The sequence below is a fragment of the Somniosus microcephalus genome, chromosome 4 (genome assembly GCF_052327205.1).
Source record: "Somniosus microcephalus isolate GS21.2 chromosome 4, FLI_Smic_1.0, whole genome shotgun sequence".
Taxonomy (NCBI): domain Eukaryota; kingdom Metazoa; phylum Chordata; class Chondrichthyes; order Squaliformes; family Somniosidae; genus Somniosus; species Somniosus microcephalus.
In genome coordinates this window covers 19,496,093-19,519,214 of record NC_140990.1, presented here as the reverse complement: position 1 = coordinate 19,519,214, position 23,122 = coordinate 19,496,093, and the positions used below count along the sequence as shown (strand labels likewise).

Below are 23,122 nucleotides of genomic sequence, written 5' to 3'. Positions count from 1 at the left end.
CAAACATACACACACTCACACATACACACTCTCACACACACTCACACACACACTCTCACTCACACTCACTCACACACACACTCACTAACACACACACTGACAAACACACACACTCACACTCACTCACACACACACTCACACTCACACCCACAAACTCACACTCACTCACACACTCACACACACTCACACACTCACACACACTCACACACTCACTCACACACACTCACACATTCACACACACAAACACACACACACTCACGCTCACTTACACACTCACACTCAATCACACACACTAACACACACACACTTACACACTCACACACACACACACACTCACACACACACTCACACACTCACACACACACTCACACTCACTCACGCTCAGAGACACACACACTCACACACACAAACAAAAACACTCACACACATACACACTCACACACACACTCACACTAGCTCACACACTCACTCCCACACTCTCACACACACACTCACACACACACAAACACACACACACACACTCACACACACACACACTCACTCACACACACTCACTCAAACATTCACACACTCACTCACGCATTCACACTCTCACACACTCACTCACACACACTCACTCACACATACTCACACTCACACTCACACTCACACACTCACACTCTCTCACATGCACACACACTTACTCACACACTCACACTCACACAAACTCACTCACTCACACACACTCACGCACACACTCACACTCACACACACTCACATTCACTCATGCACACACTTACACTCACACACACGCACACACTCATACACACACTCGCACACACTCACACACACTCACTCACACACACTCACACACAGACACACACACTCTCACACACACACAAACTCACAGACACACTCACACACACACACTCACTCACATGCTCACTCACACACACTCTCACACACACTCACACGCACACACTCACACTCACACACTCACACTCACACACACACACTCACTCACTCACTCGCGCAGTTAGTTACACACACACACACACTCACACACTCACACTCACACATTCACACACACACTCACTCACTCGTGCAGTCACTTACACACACACACTCACACTCACACACACTCACACACGCACGCACACACTCACACTCACACACACACTCACACACTCACACTCACACACACTCACACACTCACACAAGCACACAAACACACACTCACACACACACACACTCACACACACACACAATTACACACGCTCACTCACAAACTCACACTCACTCACACACACGCTTACACACTCACACTCACTCACACAAACACACACACACACATACACACTCACTCACACACTCACACACACACTCACACTCACTCACACACACACTCACAAAATCACACACACAAACTCACACACACTCACACACACACTCACACTCACGCACACACACTCACAAACACAAACACACAAATACACACATTCACACACACACACACACTCACACTCACTCACACACTCACACACACACTCGCACACACAAACACACACACAAACTCACACACACACTCACACATACTCACTCACACTCACACACACACACAAATTCACACTCACTCACTCACACATACAAACACACACTCACACATACATACTCTCACACACACTCACACACACTGACAAACACACACACTCACACACACACACTCACACTCACACCACACACTCACACACACAAACTCACACTCACTCACACAAACACACACTCACACACACACACTCACTCACACACTCACACACACAAACACACTCCTCACTCACAAACACTCACACACTCACTCACACTCACACACACAAACACACTCCCTCACACAAACACTCACTCACACACACACTCACATGCACACACACACTCACACACACACTCACACACTCACACACTCACACTCACACACACTCACTCACACACACACTCTCACACACACACTCACACACACACTCAACCATACATAAACTCACACATACACACTCTCACACACACTAACACACACACTCTCACTCACACTCACTCACACACACACTCACTAACACACACACTCACACACACTCATTCACACTCTCACACACTCACTCACGCACACTCACACACACTCACAAACACATACACTCACACACACATACACTCACACTCACACCCACACACTCACACCCACAAACTCACTCACACACTCACACACACTCACACACTAACACACTCACTCACACACACTCACACACACAAACACACAAACACACACACTCACACACACACACTCACTCATGCACACACTCACAGTCACACTCACTTACACACTCACACTCACACACACAGACACTCAATCACATACACTAACAATCACTCACACTCACTCACACACACTTACACACTCACACACACACTCACAAACTCACACACACACTCACACTCACTCACACACACACTTACACTCACACGCAAACAAAAACACTCACACACATACACACTCACACACACACTCACACACAAACAAAAACACTCACACTCACACTCACTCACACACACTCACTCACACATTCACACACTCACTCATTTACACTCTCACACACTCACTCACTCACACACACTCACACTCACTCACGCACTCACACTCACACACTCACACTCTCTCACATGCACACACACTTACTCGCACACTCACACACACTCACACTCACACTCACACACACTCACTCACTCACACACACACTCACACTCACACACACTCACTCATGCACACACTTACACTCACACACACACGCACACACTCATACACATACTCACACACACCCACACACACTCACTCACACTCACTCACACACAGACACACACTCTCACACACACACACTCACACACACACTCACACACACACTCACACACACACACACTCACACTCACTCACACACACAAGCACACTAACACACACACAAGTAAACTAACACACACTCTCACACACACACTCACACTCACTCACACACACAAGCACACAAACACACATTCACACACACACACTCACACACACACACAATTACACACTCACACACACACTGACTCACACACTCACACACACACACTCACACACACTCACACACTCACACACACATTCACACACACACACTCACACTCACTCACACTCACTCACACCCTCACACACACACTCACACACACAAACACACACACAAACTCACACACACACACTCACACACACTCACACACTCACTCACACTCACACACACCACCACACTCCCTCACACAAACACTCAATCACACTCACACATTCACACTCACACACACAAACACACACTCACTCACACACACTCACTCACACACGCACTTACACACTCACACTCACTCACACAAACACACACACTCACTCACACACTCACACACACTCACACACACTCACTCACAATCACTCACACACACGCACACACTCACTCACTCACACACACTCGCACGCACACTCACACACTCTCACACTCACTCACACAAACACACAAACTCACACACTCATGCACACTCACACACACAAACACACTCCCTCACAAAAACACTCACTCACACACACTCACACACACACTCACACACTCTCACACTCGCACACTCACTCACACTCACACACAAATTCACACACACTCACACACACACTCGCACACACAAAGACACTCCCTCACATAAACACTCACTCACACACACACACTCTCACACACTCTCACACACACACACTCACACACACATTCACATGCACATGCACACACACAAACACACACTCACACACACAAAAAACCAGACACACACATTCACTCACACTCACTCACACACACTCACACACTCCCTCACACTCACACACACAAACACACACACTCACACACTCACGCACACTCACACACACAAACACACTCCCTCACACAAACACTCACTCACACACACACACTCACACGCACACACACGCACTCACATACTCACACACACACTCACTCACACACTCTCACACACACACACTCACACGCACATACACACTCACACACTCACACATTCACACTCACACACGCACACACACACTCACACACACACTCACACACACACACTCACACATACTCACATACTCACACATTCACACTCACACATTCACACTCACATGCACACACACTCACACACGCACACACACACTCGCACACACACGCACACACACACTCACTCACACACTCTCACATACACACTCACACATGAACACACACTCACACATGCGCACACACACTCACATGCACTCACACACACACTCACACACACACTCTCACTCACACACACACTCACTCACACAGACTCACTCACACAGACTCACTCATACAAAAAGACACATACACACACTCACACATACACATAAATATACACAAATACTGTACAGACAGTCACACAAACATAGACACACACACACAGGCACACACATGCATTTGTTCTCTCTCTGTGCAGGTTAAGAAGTCGATCTATACATCTACACCTCCATCGGAGTGTCTAGTCTCCAGTGCCTATGGTGTGTGTGAGGGATAGTGAGAGAGAGAGAGTTGTATCTTTTTATTACAATACCAAATTGCAAAATAAAACTACGAACGCTGACATGGACCAGATGGGCCGAATGGCCTGTGTCTGTGCAGTAGACTATGTCATTCTAGGTAAAACTTGTCATCCCTAATCCGTGTTCTAATGGACACTGCAGGAAACTATCCGCAGTTCGTCTTTAATATAACTAAACTGTTGATCGGACCCGGAGGGGCGTCTGTCAGTCACCGAACCACCAGCTGCTTTCTCTGCTTCCTGTGCGAGGCTTAAATAGTTTGGGTTCGAGGTGGCTCCATGATGAACCCACCTAATTTCGGAAACAGCTCATTCCCAAGTGTTGTAATTATCAAATCTTGCTATTGTTCTTTTATCAACTGATTTTAAAATTCTCATTCTTTGTTTCCAAATCCCTCCATGGCCTCGCCCTTCCCTTTCTCTGGAACCTCCTCCAGCCCCACAACCCTCCGAGATCTCTGAGTTTCTCCAATTCTGGCCTTTTGTGCATCCCTGATATTAATCACTCCACCATTGGTGGTCATGCCTTCAGCTGCCTGGGCCCCTAAGCTCTGGAATTACCTCCTTAAACCTCTCGGTCTCTCTACCTCTCTTTCCTCTTTAAGTCACTCCTTAAAACCTACCACTTTCACCAAGCTTTTGGTCACCTGCCCTAATAGCTCTTGATGTGGCTCGGTGTCAAATTTTGTTTGATAACACTCCTGTGAAGCGCCTTGGGACATTTTGCAATGTTAAAGGCGCTTTATAAATAAAGGTTGTTATGAATCTCATCATCATGAAGAAATGACTCATGAAATAACACTGTACAGCCAGCTGGTGGCGCCGTCCAAGGCATATAAATACTTGGGCATGGGCCCAGCTTGACCAGGGACATTTTGTAAACAGGAACTAGTGAAAGACAACTAGACCTCCATGTTTTGAAACAAGTTGATTAAAGCCTTGTTTTATACTCGAACCAAATGCTCAGCAGTCATTTTACATCAAAACTTGTTGTTGATTTTCCCGGTCTTACACTGACCTCGACACTGAAATGCAAAAATCCCAGAAGACAAAGATGTAAGACTTTCCTCTCAGCTCTTTGGAAATATTTCAAAAAGACAAGTGTCTCCTTTACTGAACATTGCAACTATTAGTTAGAGATATTCTAAAACCGTTTTCTCCTGATCATATGAGCCTGTTACTAAAGCCGGCCTTATAGCTGTTACTATCAGTTACTGAAATGGGGCTATGGCAAATCTGGCCATATTTGACCTTCAAGGCTAATATTATGCAAGTTTATTTACTTTAGGAAGGATATCAAGGCCTTGGAGAGGACGCACAAGAGATTTACCAGAAAGGTGCCAGGGATGAGGGACTTCAGTTATGTGGATAGACTGGAGAAGCTGGGATTGTTCTCCTTAGAGCAGGGAAGGTTAAGAGGAGATTTAATAGCGATGTTCAAATCATGAAGAGGTTTTGGCAGAGTAGATGAGGAGAAACTGATTCCACTGGCAGGAGGGTCGGTAACCAGAGGGCAAACACATTGAAGATACTTGGCAAAAGGTCCAGAGGGGAGATGAGATGCTGGTTGAGGGATTAATATTGGGCACCAGGATTTCTTCTTCGTCTCTCCCTCAGTACTGACCCTCCGACAGTGCAGCGCTCCCTCAGTACTGACGCTCCGACAGTGCGGTGCTCCCTCAGTACTGACCCTCCGACAGTGCAGCGCTCGCTCAGTACTGCCCCTCCGACAATGCAGTGTTCCCTCAGTACTGCCCCTCCGACAGTGCAGCACTCCCTCAGTACTGCCCCTCCGACAGTGCAGCGCTCCCTCAGTACTGCCCCTCCGACAGTGCAGCGCTCCCTCAGTACTGCCCCTCCGACAGTGCAGCACTCCCTCAGTACTGCCCCTCCGACAGTGCAGCGCTCCCTCAGTACTGCCCCTCCGACAGTGCAGCACTCCCTCAGTACTGCCCCTCCGACAGTGCAGCGCTCCCTCAGTACTGCCCCTCCGACAGTGCAGCGCTCCCTCAGTACTGCCCCTCCGACAGTGCAGCGCTCCCTCAGTACTGCCCCTCTGACAGTGCAGCACTCCCTCAGTACTGCCCCCTTTGACAGTGCAGCGCTCCCTCAGTACTGCCCCTCTGACAGTGCAGCGCTCCCTCAGTACTGCCCCTCTGACAGTGCAGCGGCCTCGGTACTGACCCTCGGACAGTGCATCGCTCCCTCAGACTGACCCTCCGACACTGCAGCGCTCCCTCAGTACTGCCCCTCCGACAGTGCCGCGCACCCTCAGTACTGCCCCTCCGACAGCCTAGCGCTCCCTCAGTACCGCCCCTCCGACAGTGCCGTACTCCCCCAGTACTGCCCCTCCGACAGTGCGGCACTCCCTCAGTAATGCTCCTCCGACAGTACACTGCTCCCTCAGTACTGCCCCACTGACAGTGCAGTGCTCCCTCAGTACTGCCCGTCCGACAGTGCAGCGCTCCTTCAGTACTGCCCCTCCGACAGTGCAGTGCTCCCTCAGTACTGCCTCAGTACTACCCCTCCAACAGTGCGGCGCTCCCTCATTACTGCCCCTCTGACAGTGCGGCGCTCACTCAGTACTGCCCCTCCAACAGTGCGGCGTTCACTCAGTACTGCCCCTCTGACATTGTGGCGCACCCTCAGTACTGCCCATCAACAGTGCAGCGCACCCTCAATACTGCCCCTCCGACAGTGCAGCGCTCTCTTGGTACTGTAGCTCCGACAGTGCAGCGCTCCCTCAGTACTGTCCTTCCGACAGTGCAGTGCTCCCTCAGTACTGCCCCTCCGACAGTGCAGCGTTCCCTCAGTACTGCCCCTCCAACAGTGCAGTGCACCCTCAGTACTGCCCCTTCGACAGTGCTGCGCACCCTCAGTACTGCCCCTCCGACAGTGCAGCGCTCCCTCAGTACTGCCCCACTGACAGTGCAGCGTTCCCTCAGTACTGACCCTCCAACAGTGCAGCGCTCCATCAGTACTGACCCTCCGACAGTGCAACACTCCCTGAGTACTGGCTCGCTGACAGTGTAGTGCTCCCTCAGTACTATCCCTCCGACATTTCAGCACTCACTCAGTACTGCCCCTCCGACAGTGCAGCGCTCCCTCAGTACTGTCCCTCCGACAGTGCAGCACTCCCTCAGTACTGACCCTCCAACAATGCAGCGCTCGCTCAGTGCTGATCCTCCGACAGTGCAGCGCTCCCTCAGTACTGCCCCTCCAACAGTGCAGCACTCCCTTAGTACCACCCCTCCAACCGTGCAGTGCTCCCTCAGCACTAACCCTCCGACAGTAAAGCGCTCCCCCAGTACTGTCCCTCCGACAGAACAGTGCTACCTCAGTACTGCCCCTCCAACAGTACAGCGCTCCCTCAGTACTGCCCCTCCGACAGCGCAGCGCTCCGTCAGTACTCACCTTCTGAAAGTGCAGCACTCCCTCAGTACTGCCCATCTGACAGTGCGGCGCTCCCTCAGTACTGCCCCTCCGACAGTGCCGCGCTCCCTCAGTACTGCCCGTCCGACAGTGCAGTGCTCCCTCAGTACTGCCCGTCCAACAGTGCAGCGCTCCCTCAATACTGACCCTCCGACAGTGCAGCTCTCCCTCAGTACTGCCCCTCCAAAAGTGCGGCGCTCCCTCAGTACTGCCCCTCCGACAGTGCAGCACTCCCTCAGTACTGCCCCTCCAAAAGTGCGGCGCTCCCTCAGTACTGCCCGTCCGACAGTGCAGTGCTCCCTCAGTACTGCCCCTCCGACAGTGCGGCGCTCCCTCAGTACTGCCCGTCCGACAGTGCAGCGCTCCCTCAGTATTGACCCTCCGACAGTGCGGCACTCCCTCAGTACTGCCCCTCCGACAGTGCAGCGCTCCCTCAGTACTGCCCGTCTGACAGTGCGGCGCTCCCTCAGTACTGCCCGTCCGACAGTGCAGCGCTCCCTCGTTACTGTCCATCCGACAGTGCAGCACTCCCTCAGTACTGACCCTCCAACAATGCAGCGCTCGCTCAGTGCTGTTCCTCTGACAGTGCAGCACTCCCTCAGTACTGACCCTCCAACAATGCAGCGCTCGCTCAGTGCTGTTCCTCCGACAGTGCAGCTCTCCCTCAGTACTGCCCCTCCAACAGTGCAGCAGTCCCTTAGTACCGCCCCTCCAACCGTGCAGTGCTCCCTCAGTACAGACCCTCCGACAGTAGAGCGTGCCCCCAGTACTGACCCTCCGACAGAACAGTGCTACCTCAGTACTGCCCCTCCGACAGTACAGCACTCCCTCAGTACTGCCCCTCCGACAGCGTAGCGCTCCGTCAGTACTCACCTTCTGAAAGTGCAGCGCTCCCTCAGTACTGGCCCTCTGACAGTGCAGCGGTCCCTCAGTACTGCCCCTCCGACATGTGCAGTGCACCCTCAGTACTGCTCCTCTGACTGTGCAGCACTCCCTCGGTACTGCCCCTCGGACAGTGCAGCGCTCCCTCAGTACTGACCCTCCGACAGTGCAGCGCTCCCTCAGTACTGACCCTCCGACAGTGCAGCGCTCCCTCAGTATTGCCCCTCCGACAGTGCAGCGCTCCCTCAGTACTGCCCCTCCGACAGTGCAGCGCACCCTCAGTACTGCTCCTCCGACAGTCCAGCGCTCCCTCAGTACTGCCCCTCCGACAGTGCAGCGCTCCCTCGGTACTACGCCTCGGACAGTGCAGCACTCCCTCAGTACTGCCCCTCCGACAGTGCAGCGCTCCTTCGGTACTGCCCCTCGGACAGTGCAGCGCTCCCACAGTACTGACCCTCTGACAGTGCAGCCCTTCCTCATTACTGCCCCTTGACAGTGCAGTGCTCCCTCAGTACTGCCCCTCCAACAGTGTGGCGCCCTCTCAGTACTGCCCCCTCTGACAGTGCCGCGCTCCCTCAGTACTGCCCCTTCCGACAGTGCGGTGGTCCCTCAGTACTGCCCCTCCAACAGTGTAGCACTCCCTCAGTACTGCCCCTCCGACAGTGCAGCGCTCTCTCAGTACTGACCCCTCCGACAGTGCAGCGCTCCCTCAGTACTGACGCCTCTGACAGTGTGGCGCTCCCTCAGCACTGCCCCCTCTGACAGTGCAGCGTTCCCTCAGTACTGCCCCTCCAACAGTGTGGCGCTCCCTCAGTACTGCCCCTCCGACAGTGTAGCACTCTCTCAGTACTGCCCCTCCGACAGTGCAGCGCTCTCTCAGTACTGACCCCTCCGACAGTGCAGCGCTCCCTCAGTACTGACGCCTCTGACAGTGTGGCGCTCCCTCAGCACTGCCCCCTCTGACAGTGCAGCGTTCCCTCAGTACTGCCCCTCCAACAGTGTGGCGCTCCCTCAGTACTGCCCCTCCGACAGTGTAGCACTCTCTCAGTACTGCCCCTCCGACAGTGCAGCGCTCTCTCAGTACTGACCCCTCCAACAGTGTGGCGCTCCCTCAGTACTGCCCCCTCCGACAGTGCAGCACTCCCTCAGTACTGGCAACCAGGGGAATGTCAGCCTATATTTTGTGCTCGAGTCTCTGGAGTGGAGGCTCGAACCCACGATCTTCAAATAAGGGTCAAAATTGCCAAGGCAGGTGTTCGACTGAGTGCGAACTCGCTTTCAGCTGTTTTCCGAAGTGAAAATAGATCACCCACCACAACCATATTGACGTCACGGTGGAAAATGTGAGACTGTTCAATGTGAGTAATTAATTGGTTTCAGAACACTGATGGGGGAATTAATTTTAACATCAATGAAATGGCACAGGAGCATGATGTGTTTGATGTATCGCGCTAGCATTTACATAATGCTTCCCTTTATCATAGAATCATAGAAACCTCGAATGGTTACAGCACCGATTCTCATCTAGTCCCACTCCCCCGCCCTTTCCCCGTAACCCTGCAAATATTTTACTTCAGGTACTTATCCAACTCCCTTTTGAAAGCGGTGATTGAATCTGCCTCCACCACCCTCTCAGGCAGTGCATTCCAGATCCTAACCACTCGCTGCATAAAAAAGTTTTTCCTCATGTCGCCTTTGGTTCTTCTGCCAATCACCTTAAATCTGTGTCCTCTGGTTCTCGACCCTTCCACCAATGGGAACAGTTTCTCTCTATCTACTCTGTCCAGACCCCTCATGATTTTGAACACCTCCATCAAATCTTCTCTCAACCTTCTCTACTCTAAGGAGAACAACCCCAGCTTCTCCAGTCTATCCACGTAACTGAAGTCCCTCATCCCTGGAACCATTCTTGTAAATCTTTTCTGCACCCTCTCTAAGGCCTTCAAGGGGTTGTTTTCTTTGGAACAGAGGAGGCTGAGGGGAGATTTAATTGAAGTGTATAAAATTATGAGGGGCCTAGATAGAGTGGATAGGAAGGACCTATTTCCCTTAGCAGAAGGGTCAATAACCAGGGGGCACAGATTTAAAGTAATTGGTCGGAGGTTTAGAGGGGATTTGAGGGGAATTTCTTTCACCCAGAGGGTGGTGGGGGTCTGGAACTCACGGCCTGAAAGGATGGTAGAGGCAGGAACCCTAGCCACATTTAAAAAGTGCTTGGATGTACACTTGAAGTGCCGTAACCTACAGGGCTACGGACCAAGTGCTGGAAAGTGGGATTAGGCTGGAGAGCTCTGTGTCGGCCGGCACAGACACGATGGGCCGAATGGCCTTCACTCTGTGCTGTAAATTTCTATGATTCTATGATTCACATCCTTCCTAAAGTGCGGTGCCCAGAATTGGACACAATACTGCAGTTGGGGCCGAACCAGCGTTTTATAAAGGTTCATCATAACTTAAAAATAACAACAGAGAATGCTGGAAAAACTCAGCAGGTCAGGCAACATCCGTGGAGAGAAATTTGAGCTGACGTTTCGGGTTGAAACCCTTCTTCAAAACTGGAAAGAAAATAAAAAGATCGAAGGCAAAGCTGCGATCGAACAAAAGAAGAAAAGGAGACAATAAAAGGTATGTGAAGCCAGATGAGATGGCAATGGGCCCGTGGAGACAAAAGGCAGCTGAGATTAGGTGTGAAGTGTACTGGCAGGATAAGGACAGCTGCCAGGTGAGAGAGAGAAACAAAAGGAAAGGAGGGGCGGGGGGGAAAGGAGGACCCAAAACAAAGGGGTGGAAAAAATTAAAAGGTAAAAAGTAATAGGGGCCGAGGTTATGGTCTGAAATTGTTGAACTCGATATTGAGTCCGGATGACTGCAAAGTGCCTAATCAGAAGATGAGGTGCTGTTCCTCGAGTTTACACTGAGCTTCCGTGGAACAATGCAAGAGGACAAGGACGGTGAGGTCCGAGTGGGAATGGAGCGGTGAATTAAAATGACAGGCGACCGGAAGCTCGGGGTCACCCTTACGGACTGAACGGAGGTGTTCCGCAAAGCGGTCACCCAATCTGCGTTTGGTCTTACTTTGATCATAACTTCCTTGCTTTTGGACCCTGCCTCTATTTATAAAGCCCAGGATCCGGTATGCTTTTTTAACCGCTTTCTCAACCTGCCCTGCCACCTTCAACGATTTGTGCACACATACCCCCAGGTCTCTCTGTTAGTGCACCCATTTTTAGGACTGTACCCTTTAGTTTATATTGCCTATCCTCATTCTTTCTTCCAAAATGTATCACTTTGCACTTTTCTGCATTAAATTTCATCCTTTGAAGGTTGTATGCCTCTATGTTAATAAAGGCTTTCTATATGTGCGCACTTCCTGTACCGCTTCCTGTCGTTTTGGCTAAGCTTTTATGCAGAATTTAAGCTAACTGTGCTCGTACATAGAATGGAAAACCTGTACCTCATGGCTGTCATTGCAGCATCTGTCCAGGGGGTGGTGCTATGCAAACGGGTGTCTGAACTCGCAATTACAATACTTGTAACAGTTTTAATATTAATAACAGTGATAACAGCAATAACTGTACAAATAATAATGGTCATAACAGCACAGAAGGAGGCCATTCAGCCCATCGAGTCTGGCCGGCTCTCTGTAGAGCAGTCCAGTCAGTCCCATTCCCCCACTCTATCCCCGTAGCCCTGCAAGTTTATTTCCCTCCAGTGCCTATCCAGTCTCCCCTTGAAAACATCGAGTGTCTCCGCTTCCACCACTTCCGTCGGCAGCGAGTTCCAGGTCCTCACCACTCGCTGCGTAAAAAAGGTTTTCCTCACATTCCCCCTGTGTCTCTTGCCCAAAACCTTAAATCTGTGTCCCCTAGTCCTTGTACCATCAACTAGTGGGAACAGCCTTTCCCCGTCTAGCCTATCCAAACCCGTCATAATCTTGTACATCTCTATCAAATCAGCCCTCAACCTCCTTTATTCTAATGAAAACAAATCCAACTTCTCCAACCTGTCCTTGTAGCTAAGATCCCCCATCCCCGGAACCATTCTGGTAAATCTCCTCTGCACCCTCTCGAGGGCCTTCACATCCTTCCTAAAGTGTGGTGACCAGAACTGGACGCAATACTTCAGTTGTGGCCTAACCAGCGCTTTATAAAGGTTCAGCATAACTTCTCTACTTTTGTACTCAACACCTCTATTTATGAAGCCCAAGATCCCATATGCTTTGCTAACCACTCTCTCAATATGTCCCGCCACCTTCAGGGACCTATGCACATTAACTCCCAGGTCCCTCTGTCCCTGCACACTCTTTAAAACTGTGCCATTAAGTGTATATTGCCTCTCCCTGTTCCTTCTGCCAAAATGCATCACCTCACACTTCTCTGTATTAAACTCCATCTGCCACTTGTCTGCCCATTCTGCTAGCCTTTCTATGTCCTGTTGCAGTCGATTGGTATCATCCTCACTGTTTGCCACACCCCCAAGTTTGGTGTCATCGGCAAAATATTCAAAATATCAATAATAGCAAAACTACCACTAATAGTAGCAGCAATAATGATAGATAGTTACACTAACATTAATAATGAGGTAGTCACCAAGAAATCCAATGGGGAATTCAGAAGGAACTTCTTTACCCAGAGAGTGGTGAGAATGTGGAACTCGCTGCCACAGGGAGTGGTAGAAGCGAATAGTATCGATGCATTTAAAGGGAGGCTGGACAAGCATAAGAGGGAGAAGGGAATGGAGGGTTATGCTGATAGAGTTAGATGAGGAAAGACGGGAGGAGGCTCGAGTGGGGCATAGACTGGGTGGGCTGAATGGCCTCTTTCTGTGCCGTATATCCGATGTAATCTTATGTAGTAATATTGATAGGAGCACTACTAATAACCTGTGGTGATAGCAACAGCATCACTGCTTCTGCTAATACAATAGCAAAATACTGCGGATGCTGGAAATCTGAAATAAAAACAGAAAACGCTGGAAATACTCAGCAGGTCAGGCAGCATCTGTGAAGTGAGAAACAGAGTTAACGTTTCAGGTCGATGACCTTTCATCAGAACTGGAAAAAAGCAGGAAATGGGACAGATTTTGAAGCAAGTTTAGGGGCTGGGAAATGGGGGCGGGGAGGAAAGAACAAAAGGGAAGGCCTGTGATAGGATAGAAGGCAGGAGAAGTAAAGAGATATTAAGGGATATTCAAGGCGAGAGCAGATGGTAATGGGACAGGTTAAGAAACAAAGGATGGTTCTAGATGAAGTGTGAATTGGGCTGGCAGAATGAAAGACAGCTGCCATGTGGGGGAGAAGAACAAAAGGCACAAACAAAAAGTGTGGATAAAAAATATATATGATCGGGGCCGAGGTTATGATCTGAAATTGTTGAACTCTGTGTTGAGTCCGGAAGGCTGTAAAGTGCCTAATCGGAAGATGAGGTGCTGTTCCTCGAGTTTATGCTGAGCTTCCGTGGAACAATGCAAGAGACCAAGGACGATGAGGTCTGAGTGGGAATGGAGCGGAGAATTAAAGTGACAGGCGACCCGAAGCTCGGGGTCCCCCTTACGGACTGAACTGTTTTTGCTAATCTGTTCCTATGTTCGGAATCACGTTTAATTAGAGACACCAGTTTATTGGAAGGCACTGCCTGATAGGGTGGTGGATGCAGATTCAATAGTCGCCTTCAATCGAATCATAGAATGGTTACAGCACAGAAGGAGGCCATTCAGCCCGTTGAGCTTGTGCCAGCTCTCTGCAAGACCACTTCAGCGAGTCCCACTCCCCGCCCTTTCCCCGTAACCCTGCACATTTCTTTACTCCAGGTACTTATCCAATTCCCTTTTGAAAGCAGTGATTGAATCTGCCTCCACCACCCTCTCAGGCAGAACATTCCAGATCCTAACCACTCGCTACATAAAAAAGTTTTTCCTCATGTCGCCTTTGGTTCTTCTGCCAATCACCTTAAATCTGTGTCCTCTGGTTCTCGACCCTTCCGCCAATGGGAACAGTTTCTCTCTACTCTGTCCAGACCCCTCATGATTTTGAACTCCTCGATCAAATCTCCTCTCAGCCTTCAAAAGGGAGTTGGATAAATATTTGAAGGAGAAACAATTGCATGGAATATGGGGAAAGAGCAAGGGGGAGTGGGACTAAGTGGATTGCTCTTCGAAAGAGCCGGCGCGGGCTTGAGGGGCCGAATGGCCTCCTTCTATGCTGTACTAATCTATGATTCTCTATTCGAAATATTTACTTGGAGGTGGTGGTGTTCCCCTACGCCTGCTGCCCTTGTCCTACAAGGTGGAAGAGGTCGCGGGTTTGGGAGGTGCTGCCGAAGAAGCCTTGACGAGTTGCTGCAGTGCATCTTGTAGATGGTACACACTGCAGCCACGGTGCGCCAGTGGTGGAGGGAGGGAATGTTTAAGGTGGTGGATGGGGTGCCAATCAAGCGGGCTGCTTTATCCTGGATGGTGTTGAGCTTCTTGAGTGTTGTTGGAACTGCACTCATCCAGGCAAGTGGAGAGTATTCCATCACACTCCTGACTTGTGCCTTGTCGATGGTGGAAAGGCTCTGGGGAGTCAGGAGGTGAGACACTCGCCGCAGAATACCCAGCCTCTGACCCGTTCTTGATCTTCCCTTCTGTTACGAAGCTGCCCTCTGCCTCCAATACCAGCCAGTCCCTGCTATCGTGTCGCTGCACGTATCAAGGCATAGGTTGTTATTGAATTTGCAACTTACTCTTTGAGCAACCATTAAGTTAAGAAAGCGGGTCAGGCAGACAGGATGTGGAGTGGCAGGTGTTATTGACATTGGCTGGGGTGGGGGAGGGTGGATGGAAAATGTGAAAAAGCATGTCCGTCGCTGCAAGATAAGATCTGAAGCGTGGTTCTTGCAGCCAGTTTCAAACAATCGCACCGCCTCGCAGTCGGGCCACTCAACCAGAATTCAGTTACACCGCGCAAGGGGGGGGGCGAGGAGCGATTTGCAAAATGCACAGTACGAAAAGGCAAGCCAGTGTCACGCACTTCCCCTCAAACCCCATCGTGCAGAAGTAAAATGCGGAACAACAACGTGTATTTATATCGTGCCTTTATCATAGAATCACCGAAATGTACAGCACAGAAGGAGGCCATTCGGCCCATCGTGTCCGTGCCGGCCGATAAAGAGCTATCCCCCCTAATCCCACTTCCCAACTCTTGGTCCGTAGCCCTGTAGGTTACGGCACTTCAAGTGCATATCCAAGTACTTGTTAAATGTGGTTAGTGTTCCTGCCTCTACCACCCCTTCAGGCAGTGAGTTCCAGACCCCCACAACCCTCTGGGTGAAGAAATTACTCCTCAAATCCCCTCTAAACCTTTGCCCAATTACTTTAAATCTGTACCCCCTGGTTTTTGACTCCTCTGCTAAGGGAAATAGGTCCTCCCTATCCACACTATCTAGGCCCCTCATAATTTTATACACCTCAATTAAATCTCCCCTCAGCCTCCTCTGTTCCAAAGAAAACAACCCCAGCCTGTCCAGTCTTTCCTCATAGCTAGAATTCCCCAGCCCAGGCAACATCCTGGTAAATCTCCTCTGCACCCTCTCTAGTGCAATCACACCCTTCCTGTAATGTGGTGACCAGAGCTGCATGCAGTACTCTAGCTGCAGCCTAACTAGTGTTTTATACCGCTCAAGCATATTTATATTCATCTCCTCACCGACAATCCCGTAGCATCGTGAAATGGCGATAAAATGGCGGCGGCCGCTCTTTCGCCAGCTGGTGGCGGGTCCCGCGCCGGCCGTCATATTGCTCTCCCCCTTTGCGCTGCCCTGGAAAAAAATGGCGGTGTGGTGACGTCAATCGGCGAACGATGCCGACTTAACGTCACCCACGTGAACTTCGTTGAATTCAGCGCTGGGTCCTAAGCATGCCTGGTTGACCTGGCTTCCAAGCAGGATGACAGTGGCGATGTCTGCAGTTCCTAATGGGATGCACACATCATTCAGGTAAGTTTGAGTTTAAGAGTTTGGACGGGGTTTTTTAAAATTTTATTGAAGTGGTAGCTCGCTGCAATTGATGTGAAAAGTTTTTTAAGTGTGTAGGAATTGCTGCTGGATGCTTGCAAGGGCTCGGATGGTAAATGAAGACAGAACATGCTGCGAATGCTCAGCAGGTCAGGCAACCTCCGTGGAGAGAAAAAACAGAGTTCACGTTTCAGGTCGACGTGCTGCCTGGCCAACTGGAGTATTTCCAGCATTTAATGCTGTCATTTCACATTTACAGCATCCGCTCGCAGAGGGAAGAGGAAGACGCAGAAGAGGAGGATTCAGACGGAAGGATGCATCCCAGACAGCCCCTTTGTGGCCAGGGTATCCAGGATTCAAGCATTCCCACTGGCTGGGCAGGCTGCATTTCTTGGGTCATAGAGTCATAGGGGGCGAAATTCGGTATCGCCCCCTTTGGGGTGCAATTATCGGCCGGGCACAAAGTTTAGCGCCTGGCGCTAATTATCGCCTCCGACTGCAATCTTGGCTTCTCTCGCCCCTGGAGGTGATTGGAGCGCTAAATCAGGCACTACACACCTCTCTTAAGGTGCTAACGCCGAGGAGCGAGGCGCTACCTCAGAGCGCTGGCGAAGCTCATGTGATGTCAGTCAGCAATGGAACACAGACACACTGGTGCCGGCCAGTTCTTAAAGGGGAGGGTTGATCTTGCTCTCCATCCACACCCTGCTCATTGCAGCCTTGAATCTCGGCCTGGAGAGACCTGGACATCAAATCTGCTGGAAAGAACAATGGAGAGGCCCAGGGAAAGAGCTCAGAGTGCAGCCCCCACATCTCTTCTAAATCGATGTAAGGAAGGTCAAATCAAAATGAACCTGCAAAGTGCTGCTCAGTACCCAAAACTCCTTCACACAGCGTTGAATCTCTCCAGAAGTCTCCCTCTCTCTTAGAATGTGTGGTGCAAAAATGTCGCCGACAAAAAAAGGCAGGAAGTGGTCGCCTTTAAATAGCGCTCCCCCAGTCCCTTCCTGACTGCAAAACGCTCCCGCTCAACCTGTCGTTGCTAGCGGCAGGCGGTAAGGCAGGGGACGCCACTCAATATCCGGTCCGGGGTGCTACCGGGGCGTTGTGCGCTCGACTGACGTCACGATCTGTGGACGCAGGAGATCGTGGCGGTAGTGTTTAGCGCCGCCGCAAAATGTCTAGTTAATTTTGCGAGCGGTGCAAACATCGCCGCGCCCGGGCGCTAACGGGAGGCGCTAATCAACCAAAATTTTCCCCCATAGAGTCATAATGACACAGAAGGAGGCCATTCGGCCCATCGAGTCCGTGTCGGCTCTCTGCAGAGCAATCCAGTCAGTCCCATTCCCCCGCTCTATCCCCGTAACCCTGCAAGTTTATTTCCCTCAAGTGCCTATCCAGTCTCCCCTTGTAAACATTGAGTGCGTCCGCTTCCAACACTTCCGTCGGCAGCGAATTAAAAAATCCATTAAGATCATGCACAGCAATTCTACAAAATGAGTAAGGAAAGAAAGACGTGCATTTATATAGCGCCTTTCACGACTACCGGACGTCTCAAAGCGCTTTACAGCCAATGAAGTACTTTTGGAGTGTAGTCACTGTTGTAATGTGAGAAACGCGGCAGCCAATTTGCGCACAGCAAGCTCCCACAAACAGCAATGTGATAATAACCAGATTATCTGTTTTTGTTTATGTTGGTCAAGGGAGAAATATTGGTCCCAGGACACCGGGGGATATCTCCCCTGTGCCTCTTCAAAATAGTGCCATGGGATCTTTTACGTCCACCCGAGAGAGCAGACGGGGCCTCGGTTTAACATCTCATCCGAAAGACGGCACCTCCGACAGTGCGGCACTCCCTCAGTACTGCACTGGAGTGCCAGCCTAGCTTTATGTGTAGCTTTGTGTGTAGTATATGCAGTGTCGGCACAAAGTTTGCAACATTATGTCATATTTGCAAGCTTTCATCTTCGGTGAATCTTATCAAGTTGCATTTTGACTCCATCTTTCTGGTTGACCTTGGCAATGCCATGTCACGTGGCCTTATCATGTTGCACCTCTCCAATGCAAAATCTTGGAGCAGTGCTTATTACCAGCAGGATGTATTCCTGTCAATGGGCAGCGTGTTTTTTTTTGTTTCGAAAATATAGTGGGAAAAATTCGGTATTGCCCATTTTGGGGCGCTAATATCGGCCGGGCACAAAACCTCCGACTACAAAATTCGCCTCTGTCGCCCGCTGGAGGGGAATGGAGTGCTAAAGCAGGCGCTACACACCTCTCTTAAGGCGCAAACGTTGGGGAGCGAGGCGCTACCTCAGAACGCTCCCGAAGCTCAGGCGATGCCCGTTACCATGGAAGCCAGACAGACTGGCGCCGGCCAGTTCTTAAAGGGGAGGGGCCATCTTGCTGGCCAGCCACACCCTGCTCATTGCAGCCTTGAATCTCGGCCTGGAGAGACCTCGAAAGCAATTGTGTTGGAAGCACGAATGGCTAGGCCCAGGGAAAGAGCCTGACGTTTAGGAACCTCAAAAGTGGTGCTGAGGGCCAAAACTCCTTAAGACAGCGTTGAAACCAAAAATTCTGTCGACAAGAAACATCAGGAAACGCCCGCCTTTAAATAGCGCTCCCCCAGCCCCTTCCCGACTTGAAAACGCTCCCCTCTCCCTGTCGTTGCTAGCGGCAGGCGCTAAGGCAGGGGGCGCCACTCAATATCTGGTCCGGGGCGCTACCGGGGCATTGCATGCTCGACTGATGTCACGATCTGCCGACGCAGGAGGTCGAGGCGTTAGTGTTTAGCGCCGCCGCAGAATTTCTGGTCAATTTCGCGAGCGGTGCTGAAATCGCCAAAAGGGAGGCGCTAACCAACCGAATTTTACCCCCAGTAATTTATTTGTAAAAATGTGTTGAAATACATTAGAGTATGATCCACAGATCATATTTTATATCATACCGTCCAGGTTCAACATGGCAGCCTCATTCGCTTCATGCCAGTTACATTTCAAATGTTATGTACATTTACATTTCAACAATTTGGTACATACGGCCGAAGGGGAGGGTTTTACACTGGTTCCAGCCCCTCGGTCTACACTGGCAGGAGGGCCTTAAACTGTGGCCCTTCCCCCATCGTCTCTCAGCACGCACTCCTGGGCCTTGGAATGCGCCAGTCTGCGACACTCGGCCGTGGACAACTCCTTACTCTGGAAGACCAGCAAGTTTCGGGCAGACCAAAGGGCGTCTTTCACTGAGTTGATGGCCTTCCAGCAGCAGTTGATGTCGGTCTCGGTGTGCGTCCCAGGGAACAGCCCGTAGAGTCCTGTGTTACCGAGCTGCCCGGGACGAACCCTCGACAAACGTGCTTGGGCCCCAGCTATTCACAATATAGATCAATGATTTGGATGAGGGAACCAAATGTAATATTTCCAAGTTTGCTGACGACACGAAACTAGGTGGGATTGTGAGTTGTGAGGAGGATGCAAAGAGGCGTCAAGGCGATTTAGACAAGTTGAGTGAGTGGGCAAATACATGACAGATGCAGTATAATGTGGATAAATGTGAAGTTATCCACTTCGGTAGGAAAAACAGAAAGGCAGAGTATTATTTAAATGGTGATAGATTGGGAAATGTTGATGTACAAAGGGACCTGGGTGTCCTTGTACACCAGTCACTGAAAGCAAACATGCAGGTGCAGCAAGCAGTTAGGAAGGCAAATGGTATGTTGGCCTTCATTGCAAGAGGATTTGAGTACAGGAGCAAGGATGTCTTACTACAGTTATACAGGGCCTTGGTGAGACCACACCTGGAGTACTGTGTGCAGTTTTGGTCTCCTTACCTAAGAAAGGATATACTTGCCATAGAGGGAGTGCAGCGAAGGTTCACCAGACTGATTCCTGGAATGGCAGGACTGTCGTATGAGGAGAGATTGGGTCGACTAGGCCTGTATTCACTAGAGTTTAGAAGAATGAGAGGGGATCTCATTGAAATGTATAAAATTCTGACAGGGCTAGACAGACTGGATGCAGGGAGGATGTTTCCCCTGGCTGGGGGGTCTAGAACGAGGGGTCACAGTCTCAGGATACGGGGTAGGACATTTAGGACTGAGATGAGGAGAAATTTCTTCACTCAGAGGGTGGTGAACCTGTGGAATTCTCTACCACAGAAGGCTGTGGAGGCCAAGTCACTGAATATATTTAAGAAGGAGATAGATAGATTTCTAGACACAAAAGGCATCAAGGGGTATGGGGCGAGAGCGGGAATATGGTATTGAGATAGAGGATCAGCAATGATCAGATTGAATGGCGGAGCAGGCTCGAAGGGCCGAATGGCCTACTCCTGCTCCGATTTCTCTATGTTTCTAAAGACCAGTGAATCTCTTTCCAGACCTTCTTTGCCAAGGCACATTCCAGAAGGAGCTGGATGACGGTCTCGTCACCCACCGCAGCCTCCTCGAGGACAGTCAATGGAAAGTGTGTTATGTAGTTTCGCATTTTTAGGAGCAAGGATTTTTCTGTCATTCGAGCGCACTCCATCGCTGAAGCCTTTGAGCCTCACGTGTGGGCGTTACTGGCCAAATCCACCGGTGTTGCCCTGGTTGAAGCTAAGCCGTGTAAGAGTTAAGATTCAGTCATCAGGTTGTTAAGGAACAATCCTGTGATCCAACCACAATCAACACTCATTCTTATGCAAAGCTATTTGATGATTAAGCGGTCTAGCAGTGCCCCCTATTGGCGGTGAGCCTTGGTGTCATATTTTCAATTCAATTCAATTCAATTCAATTCAATTTTATTTGTCATATATGCAGCAGACGTGTGTACTGCACAATGAAATGTTGATTTTTACGAGTCCTCCCAACATTGGAATAAATATGGCATAACAATGATAAAAATACTAATAGAAATACTAATAGAAAGACAGTAATAATAAATAAAACAACAGTAATAAATAATAATAAAGTAATCGTTCATGAGTCTTATGGCCTGGGGGTAGAAGCTGTTTCGAAACCTGTTGGTACGAGACCGTATGCTTCGGTATCTCTTACCGGACGGGAGCAGGGTGAAGAGGTTGTGGCTGGGGTGACTCGCGTCTTTAATGATTCTCAGGGCCTTCCCCCGGCACCTCTCGGGGTAGATATCCTGCACAGCAGGTAGTTTAATTCCTATAGTATGTTGTGCAGCTTTCACTACCATCTGTAGAGCCTTGCGGTCTGTGGTGGTGCAGTTGCCATACCAGGTAGTGATGCAGCCGGACAGGATCCTCTCGATGGTGCACCGGTAGAAGCTGGTGAGAATCTGGGGGGCCATTCCAAATTTGACCCTGAAATGAGCTTCCGAACACATATCCGCAGCATAACTAAGACCGCCTACTTCCACCTCCGTAACATCGCCCGTCCCTGCCCCTGCCTCAGCTCATCCTCTGCTGAAACCCTCGTCCATGTCTTTGTTACCTCTAGACTTGACTATTCCAACGCACTCCTGGCTGACCCCCCACATTCCACCCTACTTAAACTTGAGGTCATCCAAAGCTCGGCTGCCCGTGTCCTAACTCGCACCAAGTCCCGTTCGCCCATCCCCCCTGTGCTCGCTGACCTATATTGGCTCCCAGTTAAGCAGCACCTCGATTTCAAAATTCTCATCCTTGTTTTCAAAACCCTCCATGGCCTCGCCCCTTCCTATCTCTGTAATCTCCTCCAGCCCCACAACCCCCCGAGATATCTGCGCTCCTCTAATTCTGCCCTCTTGAGGAGCCCTGATTATAATCGCTCCAGCATTGGTGGTCGTGCCTTCTGTTGCCTGGGCCCGAAGCTCTGGAATTCCCTGACTAAACCTGTCCGCCTCTCTACCTCTCTTTCCTCCTTTAAGACGCCCCTTAAAACCTACCGCTTTGACCAAGCTTTTGGTCACCTGCCCTAATTTATCCTTATCTGGCTCGGTGTGAAAATTTGTTTGATAATGCTCCTGTGAAACATAGAAACATAGAAAATAGGAGCAGGAGTAGGCCATTCGGCCCCTCGAGCCTGCTCTGCCATTCAATGCGATCATGACTGACCATCCAAATTCAGTACCCTGTCCCTGCCTTCTCCCCATACACCTTGACCCCATTAGCCTCAAGAAATATATCTAACTCCTTCTTGAATATATTTAATGAACTGGTCTCCACTGCCTTCTGTGGTAGAGAATTCCATAGGTTCACCACTCTCTGGG

The 23,122-nt window shown here is 50.3% G+C and overlaps 1 protein-coding gene across 1 annotated transcript in view; it reads right to left on the bottom strand.

Annotated features, from left to right (window-relative positions):
- Positions 1 to 21,482: 21,482 nt before the first annotated feature.
- The window catches only part of mrpl52 (mitochondrial ribosomal protein L52), a 16,089-nt gene continuing 14,449 nt past the window's right edge, over positions 21,483 to 23,122 (bottom strand). The window contains exon 5 of the mRNA XM_085983895.1: positions 21,483 to 21,519. Within this exon, the coding sequence (XP_085840021.1) occupies positions 21,483 to 21,519 (37 nt within the window). The remainder of the gene's footprint in view (positions 21,520 to 23,122) is intronic.